The sequence below is a fragment of the Chelonia mydas genome, chromosome 15, assembly GCF_015237465.2.
Source record: "Chelonia mydas isolate rCheMyd1 chromosome 15, rCheMyd1.pri.v2, whole genome shotgun sequence".
Lineage (NCBI taxonomy): Eukaryota > Metazoa > Chordata > Testudines > Cheloniidae > Chelonia > Chelonia mydas.
The window spans coordinates 26,320,280-26,344,129 of NC_057856.1; the positions used below are offsets into that span (position 1 = coordinate 26,320,280).

Below are 23,850 nucleotides of genomic sequence, written 5' to 3' on the forward strand. Positions count from 1 at the left end.
TAACTTCAAGTATAATACAGGCCATATAACTTCCCCAAAATAATTCCTAAAGCATACCTTTTAGAAAAACATCCAATCCTGATTTAAAAATTGTCAGCGGTGGTGAACCTACTACAACCTTTGGTAAATTGTTCCAGTGGTTAACTACTCTCACCTTTAAAAACGTATGCCTTATTTCCACTCTGAATTTGTCTAGATTCAACTTCCAGCCAGTATCATGTTATACAGTTCTTTGCTAGATTAAAGAGCCCATTATTAAGTATTTGTTGCCCATATAGATACTTACAGACCGTAACCAGGTCACCCCTTAACCTTCTCTTTGTTAAACTAAATAGATTGAGCTCCTTGAGACTATCACTATAAGGCATGTTTTCTAATCTTTTAATCATTTTTGTGGCTCTTCTTTGAACCGTCTCCAATTTATCAACATCCTTCTTGAATTGTGGACACCAGGACACAGTATTCCAGCAGTATGCACCAGCACCAAATACAGAGGTAAAATAACCTCTCTAGTACTACTTGAGATTCACCTGTTTATGCACACCAGAACTGCATTAGCTCTTTTGGCCACACGGTCATATTTTGGACACACTGGACATATTTTGGACACACTGGAAGCTTGTGGTCAGTAGATTATTTCCCATGACACCCAAATCTTTTTCAGAGTCACTGCTTCCCAGGATAGAGTCTCCCATCATGTAAGTGTGGCCTGCATTCTTTGTTCCTAGATGTAAACGTTTACATTTAGCTATATTAAAACAGATATTGTTTGCTTGCGCCCAGTTTACCAAGCAATCCAGATCACTCTAAATCAGTGACCTGTCCTCTTCATTATTTACCAAATAGAATTGCTTGGTTCAAACTGGTGTAACAGAGCAGAATTTGACACAGTGTATCTTAATTTTAGGGTTCTCTTTTGGAACACAGTTGGACAATTGAGAGTCACTGCTATAAAAACTATAATGAACAAAGTTGAACACAAACCATTCCATTCATCCCTGGGAAGAAACCATAAAAACTGTCAATATTCTAACATACATTTAGCATTGTGGGCTTTCTATTTGGAACGCTAACAGGCTTTTTAAAAATCCTTTTTACTGTTTTGATCACACATGGTGGGAGATTAAAGTATTTTCCTGGTTGATTACATTACATTTTGCTTCTGGGCACTTGATTTTTAATACCTTCAAGATATGCATGCTATTTGGTGACTTTCTTAATAGTCTTCACTATTAAGAACAAACCCATGACTAAAACTGTAAATTCATTAGGACTAGTGACGTTGTTCTCATTGGCAGTCACATAGGCATGACTAAATTGATAATAGAAGTTGTTTTATTCTTTAAGGGTTCTGTGTGTTTTGACCTCTTTTAGTTTTAACTCTAACACAACCTATAAAAATACGTTAACAGAAAACAAAAAGAAAATATGCTTGGTTTTACAATCTTTCCAAGATCAGCCTGCTGTATATCCAAAAGAGTGCAAGAACAATCTAGTTTGGTGAATCTTTAGTATTTTGCTGGTAACAGGAGTCACATAAATAACATCCCCTCAAATGTCTGAAATATTAAAGAATAGTTGATATATCAAATAAAAAAGCATAATCAACTAAATCATTTCTGTCGTACAAAACTTGATCTGCTGTATTGCTATTAATACCACAAAAATCTTTCAGCTGGCTTTCTACTTGCCTAAGGCTAGTCTTCCTGTGTAATCCATTACCAGATGCTGCAGGAAAATTGGCTGTGCTGGTTTACTTATTTATTTTTCAAATAAGCAAGATTTTGTTTAAAGTGATTTACCTGCAGTATCATACAAATTCAGAATTACTTCTTTATTGCCAACGGTAATACTGGTGGTATACTTCTCAAATACAGAAGGTGCATATTTCTGTCAAAAAAAGGAAATACAATTCTAGTTAAATGATAATAATACTATTTTGCAGTTCAGTAATCCCTTCTCTCCAGGGATCTCAAAGCACTTTATAAGCATGAATGAATTAAGCCTTACAGGAACTCTGGTAGACAGATATTATCCCCATTTTACTGATGGGGAAGGTGAAGCAGACAGGTTAAAATGACTTGTCCATTTTCACATGGCAAAGAGCAAAGGGATCAGAAACAGCACTGACATCTCCCGGAGGTTATGTTCCCATATATTTGGTGTATGTACTCTAACAAGTTTTAATTCTCTGAAATACCATTATACAAAGAGAAAGGAATGATTCGGCTGTTACAGGTTTCAAGCTTTATTTGAACCTTGCCACCAATATTCTAGGTACAGCTCTGTTTTCTGAGCCAGAGATCTGGTATTCTCCCTCCTCACCCTTTTGTGTTACCAGAAAGCCCCAACCAAATCTTCACATTACAGGTTTCAATACAGAGACTTCTCTGAAAATAAGGCTGGTTACAAATGCTCGGAGGAAAAATCATTCTTGAACTTTAAAAAAACTGAAGGCACAAAAGTGACTGCAAGAGAAGTGTCTAAACCCCAACTCTCAAATTTACTAAGAGGAGCTCAGCCACCGCCTGGCAGTTACTTCTCTCAGGGCAGGTACAAACCAGTCGCCTGCACATCCTGCCACGACTTGGTTTAGCGATGAGTTTAACAGCCTCCAGAAAGCCCCCACCCCCCTTCCTGGAAACCCCCTTCACCCCAACCCAAACCTTCCCAGCCTGGTGTCAGTGACAGCAGCAGGCACCTCTCTGCCTTGCCCAGCGCGGAGCCCAGCGTGGCCCGGCGCCTGCTGTCGCTCTGGCCAGCGAGAAACTTCTTTGAGGACGTGAATTTCCCCCCATCTCTCTGGGCTCCGGGCAGGAGCTCAGCAAATGAGCCCCTGGGGGGCCCGGCTGCTCAGGGGAGGGCTAGTCGCGTCCCCTTTGGGGCAATCCCGGGGGGGGGGGGAGGCGGGCAGAGCCCCCCTTGTCGCCGGGTGCAGGGTGGGGGCTCCTGGAGATGCCGGCGGGCTGCCCCCTGCTGGGGCGGGAGGGCTGTTCCCGCGCGGGGTTGACAGGCTGGGGCTCCTCAGGGAGAGGCAGGATGGGGGGGGGGGGTCAGGCCCCGGCACGCACCTCCGGGAAGGCGCCCTTCGCGTACACCATGAGCAGAGACGTTTTCCCGCAGCCTCCATCCCCCACGATCACGATCTTCAGCTCCTTCTTCCCGGAGGGGGCGGGCGGGCTCTCGCTCGCCTTGGGGGCCCCGGGCCCCCCGCCGGGGACGGACCCGTTCGGCACCGCCATGTGCGGCGGGGTGGGGGTGGACCCGCCTCTAGAGCAGCGGCAGCCCCGCGGGAGCACGCGGCATCCCTGTCAGCGCGGCTCCCTCTGCGGCCGGGGGTCGCGGCTCCGGGCGGAGGTGGGCGGGGAAGGGGCCGAGCAGCCCAGCTCCGGCTGCGCCGGGGATTGGCTGAGGGGAACGCGCTCGGCTCGAGCCGCCGGCACCAGCCGCCCCGGCTCAGCTCCCTGGTGGTGCCCCGCACACGGAGACACAGACCCCGCCCCGCGGTGGCGCCATTGCCCATCGGCCCGGCTCCCCCTCCGCCTCACACGCCCCATCGGCGGACTTCGCTACGGGAGCCTTCAGGGCAGACACCGACAGCCCCCCCCTCACACCCACACCCACCCAGGGGCCCCGTGGGCACCGAGACCCCCCCCCCCACACACATCCAGGGGCCCTAGGAAACTGACACACACACACACACACATACATCCAGGGGCCCTAGGGAACTCAGACCCCCACCCCCCACACACCCAGGGACCCAAGGAAACTCAGACCCCCCCCACACACATCCAGGGGCCCTAGGAAACTGACACACACGCATCCAGGGGCCCTAGGGAACTGAGACACCCCTCCCCACACACACACCCAGGGGCCCTAGGGAACTGAGACATCCCCCTACACCCAGGGGCCCTAGGGAACTGAGACACCACGCCCCTATACACACAGGGGCTCCTGGGCACTGAGACCCCTCTACACACCCAGGGGCCCTAGGAAACCGAGACACCCCCCCACACACACACCCAGGGGCCCTAGGAAACCAAGACACATACACACACCCAGGGGCCCTAGGAAACTGAGACACCCCCCCACACACACATCCAGGGGCCCTAGGGAACTGAGACACCAGGCCCCTATACACACAGGGGTGATCCCATGGGCACTGAGACCCCTTACACACACAGGAAGGTGCATTAAGTCACCCCCCTCCCCCCGTTTGGACTTCTATCTGGAAACCTTCATGCAGACCCCTCACATTGCCATGAGATCAACTCCATTTATACAGGTTTCAGAGTAGCAGCCGTGTTAGTCTGTATCCACAAAAAGAAAAGGAGTACTTGTGGCACCTTAGAGACTAACAAATTTATTTGAGCACAAGCTTTCGTGAGCTACAGCTCACTTCATCGGATGCTTGTGCTCAAATAAATTTGTTAGTCTCTAAGGTGCCACAAGTACTCCTTTTCTTTTTGCCCATTTATACAGGAACTTCCAGCTCAAGACAGCCTTGTACATAGGTACTTCTTACACCCAGAAGCCCCTGGTGAATTGAAAAGACCCCTGTCAGATATCCATCCCTTTACAGGAGCTTTACTGCACTGTTCCTAAGCCCTGCCCTCCCCGTAACTGTTCTGGCATCCTCACCTTTTCTCAAGAGCCTTTCCTTGGGCTTTAAACATGTATTTTATTTGTTTAAAGTCTCTGGCAGCTGCAGGAAACACTTGTTGGAGGAGCAACATGGTTTTTACTCTCTCCAGAAATAAAAGCAGCCAAAAATGTTTATATCTGACTCACCAGGTACTCCTCTTCAGGGTGCGAGTGATGCAGTATCACAGGTGAAAAGAATAGCTGTTAGGACAATGAAGGTAATGTACTGAGTCAAGTTAATCCTCAATGAAACTCCAGATTACTTCAGTATTTCACCAGAGATTCATGTGGCTCACTTAATTAATTTCTAATGCATCTATCACCATGGTACTTAGGTGTCCTAGTCTTAAATTACGAAACGTCAACTGTGTTCAGACAATATTGTGTTATTGGTGCAATATTAACCTTACTATCATCAAATTCAGCTCTAATACTGTGTTTATTTCAGTTACATAGACCAAACCCTCTAAATGTTTATGCACAGACTTAATTTTACATACATTTGTTTAAAGGTAAGAACCAAAGGGGTAAGATGACAAATGTGGCTCTGATTTTGCATTTCACTGGAGTTACACTGCATTTACAATGTGGTAATTGAGATAAAAATTGCACCCCATTCTCTGTAGGGACTAAGTCCTATAGCTAGTACAGATGAACCACTTGCTCCCTCTTCAGTGAAGAGTGTCTCAACTCTTCTCCCATTTAGTATGCAAATTTAAATTCCTTGGGAAATTTGGCTCACCCCTAAAACTTTCTGAAATATTACTTGTGTAAGGGGTAACCATCCGCCAATGGAACTGTTGAATTTATCGTTCCCCAATTTTACTTGGGTTTTTTAAAATTACAGTTCACATGGGGTCTGACATTTCTTCCTGCATAGTTGTGTCACTAGATGGCCTTCGAGACTGCATGCAAAAACCACTTTCACTATCAGTGAATTGTCTCATGCCCTTGGAGTCAGTGATGTTTCAAGGAAGACACTGGTTTATATACAGAGAACTGAATAGAAAAAGGAGGTGATATTACGGGGGGGGGGCATATAAGTACCCAGGTAGGAGCTGTAAAATCAAATTTTAAAGACAATAGGCATCCGAGTTCACTCCTATTTGATGTTAACGTTTCATTTTGGAGAAAATGTAACATGAGCATTTAGAGTATATACATCTGTCAAAAGATAATAAAAAACCTTATGAACATTTCAGACTTAAACATACTTTTAAGGTCTGATCCTGCAAACGGTAAGAGACTCAACTTGTAAGGACTTCAGTTGAGGGCATTCAGCACTGCCCAGGAATGGCTCAGCACTTTGCTGGATCAGGCCCTTATACCCATCTCAAAATCAATAGATATAGTTATAATAGTTATAACCCATAAGTATGTTTCTTCATGTCCCTTGAATGAATTACTGTAATTCGTAGAGTTTTAATTCAATAACTAATTCAAGGTAGGATTTGATTGTTTACAAAAAACATGTCTAAACTTCCTCTTTATACTTTGTGTTAGGGGAAGCATTTTAGATTCAGGACTCAAATAAATACAAGAGAGCAATTTAGTCTATTCTAAACATCATATAGATAGATCTGGTATTTTAAAGTAATAGATAGTCAACCTGACATTTGAAAAATGGAATAGTTCAATATTTTGGTTACCTTCATTATTTTAAATTAATGTTTGTACAATGTTTTGCACATATAAAGTAGTATACAAATACTAAGTATTTTTCCTAGTTGTGATAAATGCACACACCTGTATTATGAGTCTGATTCTGAGTGGAAGTTTTGCCATTAGCTTCAGTGGTAGCAGGGCCTGGCCCTTTATTAACAAATTGAAAATATTATTTTTTAAACCTGAAAGTGTTCATCCCATTTATTTATTTATTGCAGATATAACAAGTCTAGCACCAGTACATTACAGCTTAACTCATATCCACTACAGACTGTGAAGCACTAAGAATATAAAGACTTGCAGTGACTCTGGCAAAATCAAGAATCTGCTGATAGTGGTATGTGAATGTTTTGTCTATATTGCATTTTTGTTACCACCAATATCGGTTACCAAATTAAATGTGCACTGCTCACCACTTTATTAAATTGATACTTGAGGTTTATGTTTGCCACAAAATACAAATGAAATAGACTGTACATTAAATTGGGGTCCTGTTTACACTGGAGGCAAAATGCTAGATATAGCCATGTTTAAAAATTAATATTAGAAGAGGGGTTCTTTAACCAAGGTGGACAAAGATTTTTGGCCTGGTAACGGTGTCATAAAATTATGCCGTAGTCTACTTAGTGGAGGGGAACTATCTATTGAGATTTGGTTATCAGGAGAAAAAGAAAAAAACATTGTCCACACTTCCAAGGAAACCATGCTGGAACCTATCAACAAGAATCTTGACATATGACTTAGTTTTGATCCTTATTTGGCCAGCGTTCTCCCTTTGAAGAATTCCTTACTTCTCCCCCATCTCCATTTACCACACTTCCCTTCTAATTAATTGGTTAGCTGCTAGTATGTAAACATTTTAAAAACTTATATTAAGATTTCAGATAGCATGTTGGTGGGTACTCTATAAAAGAACTTAGATGGGTGTTTTTGGAACAGTAAATATATTAAACACACAAAGCATTCCCTTTAAGAAATACTGCTTTTCTATTTGTAGGAACTTTGAAAGCTATGTTAATGCTTAAAGTTCCCAGCCATTTAAAGCTGTACCTCTGTAGATGTACATTAATTAATAAGTATGACTTACAATATGATTTCTAAGGGAAAGTCTGTCTCTTTAACTAACAAGCAAGGTAGCGTGCTTGTCTTTTACATAATTTATGGTAAGATGTAACAGTCAACAAATGCCATCTGCTGTACAGTCATCAGTTTATACTTTAATCAAAGCGAGAAGACAACAAACACTTAAGTTTTATTTCTAGAATAAACCTTTAAAACTTATTATTGAAAATATCGAATAGTTTTTCTTTGGTGAGCACATATAATTTTAGGCCCCAAAATACTTATGCATATTCTTAAAGATAAGAACAAGTAGTCCAATTGAAGTCAATAGAATGACTCAGATGCTTAAAGTGAAACATGTACATAAGTCTTTGAAAACTCAGGACCTTATTTCTTTTTTCAAAATATTCCAATTATATTTGTAACCCTTCTGCCCATCAGAGTTGGCAGCAACAAGGGCTGGGTTCAGTATCTAGGGGTTCCATTCCAATAACACAATGCAAAACTGGCTCGAGCCTCCACCCAGTGACCTGGGACAAATATATACCACCCCCGCTGGGCACCTCCAAGAGGCAATACTTCCCCTCTGGCAAGCACAGAGTCTGAGTGTAGCAAAAAGCCTTTTAATAACAGAGAGAAACAATATGGCATTATGTTGGGGAAACACCACCAACAGGATTCATAACACAACCCATGAGCAAAAAACCCACCCCAAGCAAACTGGGGCTTGTCCTTTCCCTTTGGTTCTTGAGTCCATCAACCCAAAATTACCCAAAGTCCCACAACCCAAAAATCTCTGTCCCTGGTCAGGGCGGCCCCAGAGTTCAAAAGTTTATCTGCAGAGTTTTACCTCCCAACCTGGGTGGAGATGGGGGAGAGGGGCTAAGGGGCACCTTACGTGGTCCAAAGCTGATTGTCCCACCTCTCCATGGGGCTCCGCTCTGCCAGCCGTCCCACAAACTGCTCTGCTCCACAATATATCTTCAGGCTCTCCCACTACTTAACACAATTCAGCTCTTTTCAGCTCTTAGTAAGTTTAGCTCTTTTGTGATTTCAGCTTGTAGTAGGGGAGCCTCAGTGCTGCTGCACCATTAGCCCAAAGTGAATTCAGCTCAGTAGCCTGTAACTAGACTCCTAATGGAATCAAAATTAGCTCTGACATTCCACAGTGGAGAGAGGAGGAAGTGTAATTAACATGTAAGGCCCTCACCAAGGGGCCCATACCACCAAGTATTAATACCTGTTCCCAGCCTCTCTCCCTTCACTGGGTTTTGGAACCCATGACCCATGCCTAGCGAGTGCTACTTAGTTGATGGCGAGTCCCTCCATCATAACAAAAGGCCAAGTACAGTTCCACTGTCCTTGATTCACATAATCAGGATAACAACAATTTATTCCTGCCCCAATAACAGAGAAACTGGGGCTCCTACAGCAGCCAAAGTGACCATCTAGGCAGGGTGGGTGTGCCTATGCAAATGAGATAAGCCCCTGAAGTTCTTTTCCACAACCCACCATGACTCGCCACCAAATGTCAAGGTAGAGCTCATCCTGACTCTGCTTACATATTGTTATTTGTATTACTATAGTGGCTAGAGATCCCATTGAAGTAGGGCATGTACATACAGAGTATGAGACAGTCTCTGCCTTGAAGAGCTTACAATCTTAAATAGACAAGACAAAAAGAATATAACATACAGGCAGAAGAAGAAATGTGATGGTTTTCAAATAACATGTTAGTTCCAAAGTGTTGGCTGGTTGGTGGTTTCTGGGTGGGGTTTTACTAGGAGGAATTAGCTAAACAAAAACCCAAAGGAAGGAAGAGGAGACATCAGAGGTAGTGGAGGGGAGATGGAGCAAAGCAAATAGAAAGAACACTGAGGAAGGAGGCAGGGGAAGTTGGAGCACACAGCCAATCAGCACAGGGGAGAGACTGTCCAGAGTAAAAACTGAGAAGAGAGAGTGTGATGACATCATCAGCGTCTGCATGTTCCAAAGCTCCTAGTTGCAACTCCTTTTGCTTTAGGTCCAGGTTGAGCTGGAACTGGAGAAGTAGCTCCAGATGGGTCTCATCTCCCCATCCTCCCCACCAGGCAGCTGCTGTACCTGCTGCAACTGTTTTTGTGTCTGCACTTATGCTACTCATAATTATTTATTTGTATTTCAGTAGTTTCTAGAAATTCCAACAGAGATCAGGCCCCCATTCTCTTATGTACACACACATCCTAAGAGATAGTCCCTCCCCCAAAGAGCTTACAGGCTAACCTGACAAGACAGACAAAGGGTGTAAGAAGAAATAAAGGCAGAGAGACAGTGGGCCTCTCACAGCATGTAAATGGAAGACACAGAACCTAGGTGTCCTGGTCATTGGACTATGTTGCCTCTCATTTTAAAAGTCAATCAGTTAAGCAGATATTACTACACAGCAATCCACCTGAATTATTTTGTTTTTCTTGGAAAGAAAAATCAGCATATTTTTTTTTTAGGTAGATAATGTGAAATGAAAACAATGGCAGAAGATAGAGAAATTTTGTATATTGACATTCTAATTGGGGAGGGGATGTTGGGATTGCACTTAAAAATTCTGTTATAATTAATATAAAAAGGCAATAAGGAGTAGATTTTTGCTTTAAAAAGATATTTGGTTCTGTGCATTGGGATACAGAACCTTTCACCTATGGGTTCCCAGTTCAAATCTATCCCAGACTGGTAGCTACTGAGAGTAGTTATATAATCTTGGGTACCTAATGAGAGATGAGTTTGGTGGTCTTAGAGCAGTATTCAGTGATTGCTTGTCCTCATTACAATTAGCACTAATTGACAGTTTCAGCAGAGGACAGGAATTGAAGGGGCATAAAGATTGAACTCCTCTGCCCCCTAGAGGTAGTGAAAGCACATCATGTTAAGGTTGAAGCAAATGATTAGGAAGACCCTGTGAGGGAATTTGTAATTCCAGTGCCAAGGATATTTTTTTAGCACAGGTCAATAAGAGAACTCAGTGCTCAAGAGCTGTCAATCCCATACTTTTCACCAGTACTGAAGTCACTAAAAAAATTAAAATACATCAACAAAAAAAACCTACTAGTTATTAGTATTAAGTTTCAAAAAATAAAAAGCTACAGAAGTGATTGCAGTTTTCTTCCTCTTTTTTTTTTTTAATTCAAAGTTTGCAGGTCTGATTTGTCAGACACTGCATTTTGCTGTTGTATGAAAGACCTTGTGCTTTCAAACACTGAGCTAGCAGGGCTTGCCTAAATTCAGAGGGTAAATACACTTTTAAAGGGGAGGATTGATGTTAATAAGTGATTTAAAAATCAGATCAGTAATCAGGAAACTTTGATTTAAATAACTGAATTTAATCTTATTTTGCATCTCTACTTTTTATTTTTCTAAATAAAAAACCCCTTTCATTGGTTAGTATAATAATTAAAACACATTTGATAGCCTATGCACCAAATCTGGTGGGTTGTTTGTTTTGTTTTTTTTTCTAACAAGGACAGCACTATATCTATACATATGTACGTAAGTAATTATGTAGCATAATATACACTTCTTCAGATTCTTAATTTTTACTTTATATTAGAGAATGGTAAATGATTCATTTCTTATTAGATAATTTTTTACTTTCTATTTGTATCAAGCTGCATTTGGACAGAAATAGAAATTTGATTAAAACATACAAAAACGGCATTTTAAAAATGTTTTTATTAAACAAAACTACCTTAAATGTGTTGGATTATATCAAGAAAAAAAGTAAGTTTATCAAAACGTTTAATAAATCAATTTTAAATGCAAAACAATGGAAGAATGAACAGTAAATAGTGAACTGATGGATTGTTTACTGTCACCATGGATATGTACCTAAAGATCCAGATAAGTGCCTAGTGAGATTTTCAGAAGTTTAGTGCTTAACTCTCTCTCTCCACCTGCTAGTTAAACTGAAAAGAAAAGTAATTACAGCAAAATATTTTCTGGGCAAAAGAAACTGAAATAACTTACATTTGGAAAAATGTAAATAGCAGCATTCTCTCCATCATAAAGACTGAAAGTAATACACAGATAGATACTTAATGCGATACATGATATTGTGACATTTATAAAGCTTGAGTTGATCTCAAAAGTTCAAGATGTTTCCCCCTAATTCTATATATAATTTAAAAAGTAACATCCTAAAATTCAAAGAGGGATCATTGATGCAGATTATTTTTAAAATTTTATTTTAATAGATTACAGTAAATTTAGACCTTAACATAGGTTGTCAATTTCAAATTTAAGTTTAAGCAGGTTTATATTTAAAAATAAAAATACATTTAAATAAAAACAAATTTAAATAAAAAAATATGTATTTGTATCCACTTTACTCTGAAGGCCCAAGACGGAGAATTTAGGTTGAAATTAACATGAGCAACCTGCAGATCCCACACCCTGCAGCACTTGAAATTCATCTTATAAATGTTGCAGGTATCAAGCCAAGGCAGAGGAAAACTGGAAGCATTCTATCCCAGAAATTAGATGCCAAATAGTGATTTTTTTTAATATTCAGGCACAACTTTTTAATAATGTGATTAAAATATATTTTAGAGCATGGCGTGTGATACTATCACACACAGAAACATATAATTTCCATACACGTCAATACCCTGTGATGTGATGCACTCAGGCATAGTCCTGTCTCAGTGCAGAACCCCATTGAAATCTGGTGCTAAAAAAGTAAACAGAAATTTAGTAAGCTGTCACAAGACTCTTTTCAACCAGTCCTGAGGCAGAATTTTCTTCTTCTGTGTAACAAGATTCTAAAAACATATAGTTTGACTCATATAATCTTACAATTAAAAAAAAATAATCTGATCCAGTAAATAGCTCAACTTGTTTTAATTTGAATTGCTAATTTAATCCTGAAGCCCCTGCCTCAGGACTACAATTTTCGCTTTACAGATTTTTGCATTGTCTTAAAAAAAAAATCTAATCATGGAATATATTAATATTGTGCTACACTGATGACTCAGTAATTAAGCAACACTTAAGAACTTAAAAGTTCCTTAATGTTTCCCTCAAATCCTGTACTTCAAGAGAAATGACAAGTTGATATGCTTTCTGCCAATGAGTGGCAAAGCAAACTAGTTTCTGTATTACCACATGGAATGTTCTCTCATCAAGGTAGACTATATTTTCACCTTCATTTTAGGGAGGAAGCCTGTTTAGGAAAGATAATAGTGTATTATATTTAACATCTTTACCAGATGCCATACAGGAAATGTGAGCTAGTGTTTAGAGTGAGGGAGCAGAAGTTTGGATACTGAATTCATTTCCCCGCTCTACTGTTATTATTTGTATGACCACAGCACCCAGGCGACCTCGTCATGGACCAGGATCCCATTGTGCAAGGTGCTGTAAAAACACAGAACAAAGAGACAGTCCCTGTCCCAAACAGCTTACAATCTAAATATAACATAAGAGACAATAGATGCATATATAGACAGAAGGGGGAATAGGAGTAAACAATGAGATAGTTAGTATTCGTCAGCATGGTAGGCTGTGGTCTCTGCACAGGAGTATTGTTAATTTTTTTGTTGGCATCACCACCACTCTATGGCCTTGTCTACACTAGGAAAATTTTGCCAAGATAGTTATACCAACCAGCATAACTAAATTAGCAAAAACCTCCTAGGCTGTGTCTACACCAAACACTTACTGATACTGGAATATCAGGATACTATTCCAGCAAAGCATTCCTAGTGTGGATGCAGCTATAATGGCAAACCTGTGCTTTGTACTGGTATAGTAAAGCTATACCAGTAAAAGCGCAGATTTGTATAAACGAGGCATGCGTGAATTTGGTTAAGTCATTTAACTTTTGTGCTACCTGTAAAATGCATATAAAAATAAGTCAATGGGATACTGTGAATCGTAATGTTTGTAGAGCAGTTCGAGCTCCACCCACAAAAGTAACTATGTAAGTGCAAGACACTATCAGTACAAGTTACTGTTACCTCTGTTTGTCCCAAGTGGTTAGCTAATTTCCAGGGTCCTGCAGGTTGTTTCAGGTAGAAAAAGAAACTGATGATGGAGACAGGCTTTTTTTTTTTTAATGCAATCCTATTTATTTACAAAGAATGGTCAAAGTCTTGTTTCCTTCAGCACAGTAGGAATCAAACAGAAGAGAGTTTCCTTGCTCACAGTTCCAAGCCTCGTTCAGGTTTCAGAGTAGCAGCCATGTTAGTCTGTATTCGCAAAAAGAAAAGGAGTACTTGTGGCACCTTAGAGACTAACCAATTTATTTAAGCATAAGCTTTCGTGAGCTACAGCTCACTTCATCGGATGCATTCAATGGAAAATACAGATTTTATATACACAGAGAACATGAAACAACGGGTGTTGCCATACACATTTCCCCATGTTTATTCCCCCTCCCCCCCACTGTTCCTCATACATTCTTGTCAACTGCTGGAAATGGCCCACCTTGATCATCACTACATAAGGTTTCCCCCCACCCCCGCTCTCCTGCTGTTAATAGCTCACCTTACCTGATCACTCTTGTTACAATGTGTATGGTAACACCCGTTGTTTCATGTTCTCTGTGTATATAAAATCTCCCCAGTGTATTTTCCACTCCATGCATCCGATGAAGTGAGCTGTAGCTCACGAAAACTTATGCTCAAATAAATTTGTTAGTCTCTAAGGTGTCACAAGTAAGCCTCGTTCAGCCATCCCTCAGCCAAAAAGTTCTCTAGGCTTTTTCTCAGGGCCATGCTCCTAGAGCTCATTCTGCTGTCTCCTTGGCTTTCAGCTCCTTCTCTGTGTCTGTTTCTGTGGTGTGTCTCTCTGCTTCTCTCACAACCAGCTTCATCAGTCTCTGCCCTGCCCCCTGCCTTTGCTATATCTGTCCCCAGGGAAACCTCTTGGGCCACATTGTTTAGCTTCTACTCAAGCCCTACCTTGTGCCTATGTTTGGGCAGTACTCCTATTATTTCAGCTGTCTGGTTCCATAAAGGAGCTCAATTGCTTTTTTACACTTTATCCAGAATGAAAGGTGGCTGTTACACCCACTAGCTTAAATAAGGTTTAGCCCAAATCATAACATTATTAAATTGTTACTTGGCCAATTAGGAAATAATACACTGTTCAATTCTTTTCAGCAGAAAGAGCTGCTAAAACAATTTTCTAGACTATTAAGTAATGTGGAAAAAGGAAATTTCAATGAGAAAATACCCTATCTGCTTTTCCATGTCTTGGAAACAGAGTTCCTGTTTAATTTGGCTCAAAGTGGCTCATGCACTAACCCAGTGCAAAACACGAAGGCAAACTATACATATAAACCATCCAAATGCTACCATAATGTTCAAAGGGCTAAAAAAAGGAAAACTGGACAACTGTCTGTGGCGGGAAAATGGAACTGACAGCCAAACTAGAAGCACAACTCAGCAAAACCAGGCAGGGAACATTCAGCAACTCTTATGTAGATGGGACAGATCTGGTTCGTAAACCACAGATTGTCTCCCACCTAGAAAGCAGCTATTTATAGGGCTCAAATCTTCAGCTTATTTAATATGGATAACTGAACACCTGTCAGATAGGATTAATTTTTGGGCACTACAGACAGATTCCCCCAATCCTTTGTGGCACCAGCCCCCTCCTTCAGTCCAGTACCTGGTCCTTGAGAGCATCTCCCTCAGGAGGCTGGTTTACAGAGTCCTCTCAGGAGAAAGAGACCTGGAATGGGAGAAGCACAGGCAATACTGTGTGCAGATGTGTTTGCCCCATCTCAAAGAATATATACTGGAATTGGAAAAGGTTCAGAAAAGGGCAACAAAAATTAGGGGTATGGAATGGCTTCTATATGAGGAGAGATTAATGAGACTGGGACTTTTCACCTTAGAAAAGAGATCACTAAGGGGGGATATGATAGAGGTCTATAAAATCATGACTTGTGTGGAGAAAAATAAATAAGGAAGTGTTATTTACTCCTTCTCATAACACAATAACTAGGGGTCACCAAATGAAATTAATAGGCAGCAGTTTTAAAAACAAACAAAAAGAAGTCCCGTCCCTCCACAACGTACAGTCAACGTGTGGAACTCCTTGCCAGAGGATGTTGTGAAGGCCAAGACTATAACTGGGTTCCAAAAAAGAACTAGGTAAGTTCATGGAGGATAGGTTCATCAATGGCTATTAGCCAGGCTGGGCAGGGATGGTATCCCTAACCTCTGTTTGCCAGAAGCTGGGAATGGGCGACAGGGGATGGATCACTTGATGATCACCTGTTCTGTTCATTCCTTCTGGGGCACCTGGCATTGGCCACTGTCAGAAGACAGGACACTGGGCCAGATGGACCTTTGGTCTGACCCAGTATGGCCGTTCTTATGTAATACTTTCCCTGTCCCAGGAACCTGCTCCAACCCCAGTAGCCCCTAGTCTTACCTCAGCATATTATTAATCAGTTGAGAAAGGAGTTGCACTCAGAGAAAAGGAAAGACTTCACCAGCAGGGAAGGTGTTGGGAAGTAAAGTGGCTCATCATCACCGACTCCTCTCAGGAGGGAGTGGAGAAAATGAGCAGGTCACAGCTCTCTGGAGGCGTGGAGAGAGCTTACTTGAGTTTGGGGATTAGAGCTGTTTTGCAATCTGAAAGTAGTCTTCAAGGATTAAAATAAATAAAAATATTTGGAAATAGGCTTGGGTCAAAAATGCAATAAATTAAAGGGTTAACACTAATTTTAAGAAAATATATTAGAATAATGATAGAAATGGGATTAGGGTTATTTAATTTAAAAAACAGAACATGGGAAGGTCAATTCTAAATAAGAGGCAAAGGCTATAATACATTTTAAAAAATGTAAAAGGCATGGGTTAAAAATGCACGTAGGATTAAGAAATATGCATAAATGCAAGGTACCATTCTAATGTGATAGCATTTTTCACCCACTTTTCACTGGGATAAGTGTCTACACAAGTTTCAGAGTAACAGCCGTGTTAGTCTGTATTCGCAAAAAGAAAAGGAGTACTTGTGGCACCTTAGAGACTAACCAATTTATTTATTCTATCCCATCATTTGCAGGCCTTTTAAGTTCCTGCCTTATTTCTTGCTCCTATGTATACTGTTCTCTCTCCTCAAAAAGAACAGGAGTACTTGTGGCACCTTAGAGACTAATAAATTTTACTCCTATTCTTTTTGCGGATACAGACTAACATGGCTGCAACTCTGAAACCTGTTCTCTCTCCTGTTTCTTTCCCTTCTGAGTTGCGCTCTTGGCCTCTCTCATATTTCTTTTCCCGACTGTGTTCCCTTGCTCTGTGTAAGATCTGCTCTCTTTGTAATCTACATTGTGCACATATGCTAGTTCTCCCTCACCCCGCCATCAGTGTCTCTCTTTCCTCAGCACCTCCTTCTTCTGCTCCATAAAGTTTACCTTCATCTCTCATCCTTAAGCATTTTTGCCAGGGGCCCTACTAGCCAGCCAGAAAAGGAACAATTTTGCCATGCCCACTGCTCATGTTTTCATGTTGCTTACGCTTCTTAATGGATCAAAGGGAACTGATGTTTCTTCCACTGAACAGCTGATTGGTAGCTAAGGTAAAGAAGAATCTGCAGCTGCTTAGCAACTGTAAGCTGCTGTGCTATGCAGTAGAGTAGGGCTATAGTGGACCAGCCAATATTAGGCAGACCACATATCCAAGCCAGTTCTACTGAAACACCCTGGTTTAATAAACCAGCTGGAGCACTTGAACGGCCCTGTCCAAAAAAAAAAAAAAAAAAATCAAAACTAGGATACCATCAGGAATAGCAACAACATAAGGGGGAGAAAGAACTCAGCTTGATTTCATATCACAAGTGGAGCTTGCAATGTAGTAGTTAGAAAAAAAAAACTGTTTCACTTATAATCTGAACACATTTGAATGTCATCACAAGAGAAAAAAAAAAGAATAGTTCACAACTTTTTTTTTTAAATAACTCTAACAGCATTTTCCATCAGCCAGTTATAGTGATCACAGACACTGCATTCACACTTCCTAAACCAGCTCAAGTACAATAGTGTCTCTAGACCATTTGAGTGATTGAAGTCTCAATACACAAGTATTTTGATCCATATATGTTTGTAGTTTACCACTCATAGTGTATTCTTTCATTTCCTATCAATAACACAACCTCATTGAATGCCAAAATTCATAACTACTGAAGTAATTTCTTGACAGTTTTAGGACAAGAAGCATTAAGCCAACATTTTGAAATAATGTAATAACTTCAAAGTACTGATCAATTTCGAGCTTGGTTAATTTATAACAACTTTTTAAAGTTTCAAAGTACTTTATACAATTACCAGCTGTAAACACAAAATGAATCATTTGACTTCAGCCATAGCTCTATTTCAATTGTGAATGAAATGAGATGCAACAAGCTGGTATACTACTGGAATTGAATTTGCTTTGTTATTCTTTTATAGCTCAAAAATTATTATATTTTTGAAAGCATTCAAAAACTGTCTTGATGTGCTGCTCATGCTTAGTATTACAAAAAGTATAATGAATAGCCAACATACTGAGGTTACAAAAATCATATGTGCATCAAATGACATACGGATTTTTTCTGATGACAGATGTGTTCTTTCCACCATATGTGATTAGTTATGGACACATCTTCTTGTATCAAGATGGTGAAAACAATACAGTAGGTTAAAGGTTTCAAGTCTCATGCTAGATCAGTGGTTCTCAACCTTGTTGGGCTCAGGGACCCCTTTGCAAATGTTTATGGCTTGTTGCAACCCAGCAAATAGACTGGGGGTGGAGGCCCTGGGGTGGTTTCAGTCAGATCCTACCCCTGAGGGGGGTTGAGTCCTGCCTAGCACTCACCCCACAGTGGCAGTTCCTGTGTTGTGGGGCTGGCTGGGCTTGGCTCTCCACTCCAGGTGTTTCACCGCCACTCAGGTTTGGCCCCGGCCCCCTGACTGGACCAAATTTGTGAGAGTGGAGTTGTGACCTGACTCATGGAGTTGCAGTGCCACTCACTCAAATTTGGCCTACCCAGACTCTCGTCATCATGATGGCTGGGCCAGACCTGAGTGGTGCTGGGACCCCAGAGGTTGCAGTGCCTGGAGCAGGGAGGCGATCCCAGCCAGCCCTGTGGGACAGGAACCACAGAAGTTGCCAGGCAATCCTTTGAAACATTCTGGTGACCCCTTTTTGGGTCCCAACCCATGGGTTGAGAAACCCTGTGCTAGATCATATGTATATCCCCAGTGACTATATTACAGGGCAGGGTAGAGGTAAAAGGCTGCCCTATCTAGAGATGGCATACTTTGGCTGAGAAATTACAGCCCCACTCTGGCAGAGGTTAAAAATTGTATGGCACCAAAAAAAAAAAAAAAAAAAAAAAAAAAAAAAAACAAAACAACCATCTTCCTTGGTCAACCTTCCCATTCTAACTATTTTAGATTCTAGTATAAATTATATCATGTTTTGATGAGATTACAAGTTTGGTTGATAAAGGTAACAGTGTTGATGTAATAGACTTCTGTAAGGCATTTGACTTGACTCTGTACAACACTCTGATTAAGAAATAAGAATGATATAAAGTCAACATGGATTCAAAACTAACTGATAGGTCTCAAAATGTAAATTGTTAACATGAAATACTCAATGAGTGGGAATGTTCATTATGGGATCCTGCAATACTTATCAATGACCTGGAAGAAAATATAAAATGGTTACTGATGAAGTATGCAGATGACAAAGACTGGGGTAGTGGGTAAATAATGCAGAGGACCGGTCAGTGATACAGTGATCTGGATTGCTTGGTAAACTGGGCTCAAGCAAACAATATTTTTAATATAGCCAAGTGTTTTATTATGGGCAAATGTAAAGACATACATCTGGGAACAAAAAATACAGGCCATGCCTCCAGAATGGGAGACTCTGAGAAGCAGTAACTCTGGCATTGTGGATAATCATCTAAACATGAGCTTGCAGTATGATGCTGTGGCGAAAAGGAGCAAATATGATCCCGGGATTTATAAGCATGGGTATATTAAGTAAGAGTAGAGAAGTCATAGTACCTCTGCATTTAGCACTGCTGTGACTTACTTGGAATACTGTGAGCAATTCATGTGCATATATTTCAAGAAGGAGGTTGAAAAATTGGAGAAGATTCAGAGAAAAGCCATGAGACCGATTAAAGGATTGGTAAACATGCCTTATAGTGAGACTTAAGGAGCTCAATCCATTTAGGTTATCAAAAGAAGATTAAGGGGTAATGTGATCACAGTCTAGAAGTACCTACAAACAGAAGTTTGATAACACCAGGCTATTAAATCTAGCAGACAAAAGGTATAACAAGATCCAATGGATAGAAGTTGAAGCCAGGACCCGCGCGGCCCCCCCCCCCCCCCAATTCAGACTAGAAATAAGGCATAATTATTTTTTAAAAATGAGTGTAATTAATCACTGAAACAATTTATCAAAGAGTATGATGGATTCTCCACCCCAGAAATGTTAAAAACAAGACTCAATATTTTTCTAAAAGATATACTCTAGTTCAACCACAACTATTGCACTTGAAGCAGTCATTAGCTGCCGGAAGTCCTATGGACTGTGTTATGCAGGAAGTCAGACTAGATGATCACAATGATACTTTCTGTCCTTCTATTAATCTACTGTCCAAAGCCGCATGAGAGTAGCTGCAAATGCCTGCACAGACACTGCACTACTGTACTAGTTTCTAATTTACTATTGTAAAAAAACTGGTACGGTATAAAAGAGTTGTAAGACTGAATACAGTCAAAATGAATGTTTACCAGGGTAGCTATAAAACTTATCATATAAATAACTGCTTCTATAGTGTCCTTCATCCTAGAGTATGTCAGATATAACACTTTGTCACAGAAATGCAACCGTGTCTGGGATAGCGATGATAGCCACTTGGACAACTGACACAGAGCATGCTGCTCAATAATGAAGCAGTGGGATATGTTGGGCAAGAACAAATCCTGTTCCTATGAGAAGGAGCATTATTGTATCATTAGGAAGCACACAGAGCAGAAATCTGCTTTTAAGGTGTCTCTCTAAAGATCCCCATGTACTAAAACTGAGTCACTCTAACTCAGAGAAAGTCTGCGTTGACCTTTCTGGGATTTAAAATGCAGCGATAGCCTACTGTTTCAGACTTGATGCTTGGTTGCTAAGCCATCCACTCTACACAGTATAACTGCTCTCAGATTGCCTCAACAACTTTTAGACTACATTTAAGACACTTACTATTTAACAACCTTACAAAAGCAAGGAAATTCCAAGTTCAGACATATATGATGTGATTTTCAGGGGCGCTAGATAGCCTCTTCTTCACCAAGAGCTGCAGGTGCTCAGCACTTCTGAAAAATAGGCCACTAATCTCTGCTTCAACCCACTTTATGGTACTTACTGCAGCACATTTGGGCCCACGTTTTCAGTGCACCATCACACTGGCTTTCACTTGCATATATGTGCAACTCTCCACACACACTTTTCTAGCACTAACACTTGCTAGGGCAATTAATAGATAAGATTCTACCGCCTGAAGACACAGGTGATGGTTTTGCACGCTGCAAAGTGGTTAATTGCACACAAAGGAATTAGCACTGGAAAAGTAACTACGTACATGTGTGCTTGGACAGAGTTGTGCAAACACACACAAAAGTAGGGCCTTAATACATAAAAATCACCCACTATTTGGAAACCATAATCATAGTTGGGTATAACTAGTTAAGTGAAGAACAGAAGTTCAGTTAAACCATTTTTTGGGGAGGAGGGGAGAAGGAGGTGGTAATTTGGGTTTTAACATTTGTTAAAATATCTGAACAGTTTAATATTTATTTAAAAATAAAAAACAAGCACGAGAAAGTTGAGAGATGTTGCTTAAAATTAACTGACCACTTCCTCATTCATCACTTACGTCTTCAGCTTGCACAATATAGTGCAAGATCTAGAACTGTTTTACGATAGTACAAAATAATCAGCAGCACTGTTTTGATTGGGATGCTGTTTGGCTTTTGTTGTCTTTCGGTAAATTAAAATGGTTTTGACTTCTAGTCTAATAAAAAATAGTCAAGGAACATTTTAACAAGGATTTATGGTAAAGAAAGACTATATAGTAGTTTCTGCAAATATCTTTACTAATTATTATTTAAAGTGATCAGAACTACAGGTACGAGCAAGAGCCATGCACATGAATATGGCTTCATGGGTTAGGGCACTCCGTGAGTTTTACATGTTGCTAACAAAGAGATATTTTACTGAATACAAATATGCACTCCACTTTCTGAAATTAGCCCAGAGAGTTTCCTGTTTCACTGTATAAGGGACAAGAATGCGTGAGTGCATAATGACTTCAAAGAGATTCCAGAAAAGCAGGGGAAGGGGAAAAAAAAGTAATGTTTTTGAACCAATTCGACAGGAGAGGTGGCTGGTTAAAGGTATCAGCATTGGAGAGGGAAGGCAGAGGAGCCAGTTTTCTAATTTTAAAAGTAAGCCTTGTGTTTTAGAGGCATTTTCATGTGGGAGTTTATGTTTGTGTATCCCATATAGACACACACATACACACAGGTTTATTGCTTGTTCTAGTATAATAGATTGATTCAGGTTGTGGAAGGGTCATAGATAAAAATATAGTCAACTGTTAAGAGTAAAATAAACCCTTACATTTATTTTGAAAAAGATGAAAATGCAATGCCTTATTTGCACAATCCTACCCTACCTTAACCCTCTCAACACATACCAAACCAAAGCTTTTACAAAAAAACAAAAAAAATGACTAATTTTAGACACAAACTGGTACAGTGAACCCTGCACCATGCATCCCACCTCCAAGAGGCAAGCATCTGTCTTAAGTAGCCACTTACCTTTTTCCCCTCCCTTAAAAGTTCACAGTATGATTTTCTTCTACCCTTAAAAGAAGGCCTCCTCTACAACTGGGTTTTTCTCACCCTTTGGATGGTTGATTAAGGCTGGCTGCATTATCTGATCTAATTTTAGTATGGAGTGGAGTGGAATGAAATGAACTCCTCCCCACACAGCAAAATGAGTATATAAACTTGGAAACAACCACAATACCCTCATACTTAGCTAGATGTAGGAAAATCTATTTAATCTGACATTTTGCATATCAAAACCACCCATATTGGATTTAACTGCACTGAAAACGGACATCTGTTAATTCTCCCTGTGAATAAACCTCCTACGCTAGTTTCAATAGTGCCCTACGTTTTTTTCCCTAGAAATACAGAATATGAGCTGGCCTCTCGCCTTGATCCTTTCTGTAAGTGGATATAAATGGATCAATGGACTAATATGACCCTCCATTTACTAAAAGTTGAGGCTGACAATAGTCGAGAAGTGAGGGAGAGAGGCCTCTCAAAACTCCTTTTGGAAAGGCAAGGACCCTCCTACACGGACACAGAGTGGTGCAGAGACCATAGGTAATACAATGGCCGCAGGACCTACAATGAACAGAAAGATCCCTGCACGGCATCCCTGAAGTCAGCGGAGAAGCTGGGGCCAGCCAGCAACCTGATTTGGCACAGGCCATGCACTCTGCTGTCAGCTGCTCCTCCCTCCCATCTCAATGTTGGACCCACCCTGTTTGTGGGCCGAAGAGGACAGAGGAAGATTAGCAACATGCAGTGAAACCGACTTTGAAAAACAATGGGCTAAGAGCTATGGGGACTGTTTAAAGGGCTGAACTAAAGATCGCAGTTCTTGTCCCGGTCTCTACATAGCTTTACACGTTTCTAGCAACATAAACCCCATTACATGCATCTGCACTCCAGACAGCGAGCCCGTCGTCTGATCTGTGTAAAGAAAACACTAGCTTCTAGAGCGATAAGGGTGCCCCATGCCATTTCCGGGCCATTTGGCTATTTTTGTATTGCACTGGCTTGTCAAATGCCTGTGCTATGCTACGGTCAGTTTAAACAGTGACCAGGAGGATCTTCATAGCAACAATCGTTTTATTTATAGCCACGAGGGCTTTGTCTGCATTACTCGATGCTGCTTTGTCTTCCTCAAGCTAGTGTCCTGTTTCTTTAAGAGAGCTGCCAGCCTAGCCCTGGCCTCCCCTCCTCGCGCTCTCTCCCCCGCCCCCTCCCGGTCCCCCCCAGCCCCCCTGGGAGTGCCTAGCAGAACAGCAGGCGTTAGCTGGAGCCTTGCCAGGATCTCCGATTACAAGCCCCTGCTCGCTTCCTTCTGCTGCTGCAAAGTGCTTTCACGAAATGGCAACCATTTTTTCCCCGAGCCTTAAAAAACAACCCCCCCTTACTTCTCTTCTTCACTTTCCACAAGCCTCACAAAGGGGGGGGGGGGGGGGGGGCGGGCAGTCACCTCCCTGCAATGATCGGAAATAGAAACAACGCTAGACACTGGGAGACACAGACGTGCTGCTGCCCCCAAACCTGACAAGAATACAGCATTGCAAAGAAGAAGCCATTACGAACCACTACCCCACCCCCTCTCACAAACAATA

General features: G+C 41.1%; 1 protein-coding gene and 1 long non-coding RNA gene across 6 annotated transcripts in view; both read right to left on the minus strand.

Annotated features, from left to right (window-relative positions):
- The window catches only part of RHOF (ras homolog family member F, filopodia associated), a 46,651-nt gene that overhangs the window by 21,287 nt on the left and 1,514 nt on the right, over nt 1–23,850 (minus strand). For 3 of the 5 annotated variants that reach the window (XM_037878543.2, XM_037878544.2, XM_037878542.2), the window contains exon 3: nt 1,803–1,890. In XM_037878543.2, the coding sequence (XP_037734471.1) occupies nt 1,803–1,890 (88 nt within the window). Of the gene's footprint in view, nt 1–1,802; nt 1,891–3,071; nt 3,529–23,850 lie in introns of those variants that run through there. The other 2 variants (XM_037878541.2, XM_037878540.2) reach the window with 2 other exon arrangements.
- Nucleotides 7,560–22,225, minus strand: LOC119563763. The gene is made up of 2 exons (XR_005222353.2): nt 15,016–22,225; nt 7,560–13,589 (listed from the first exon to the last, which is right to left on the minus strand). It is a non-coding gene; the product is annotated as an uncharacterized LOC119563763 (long non-coding RNA).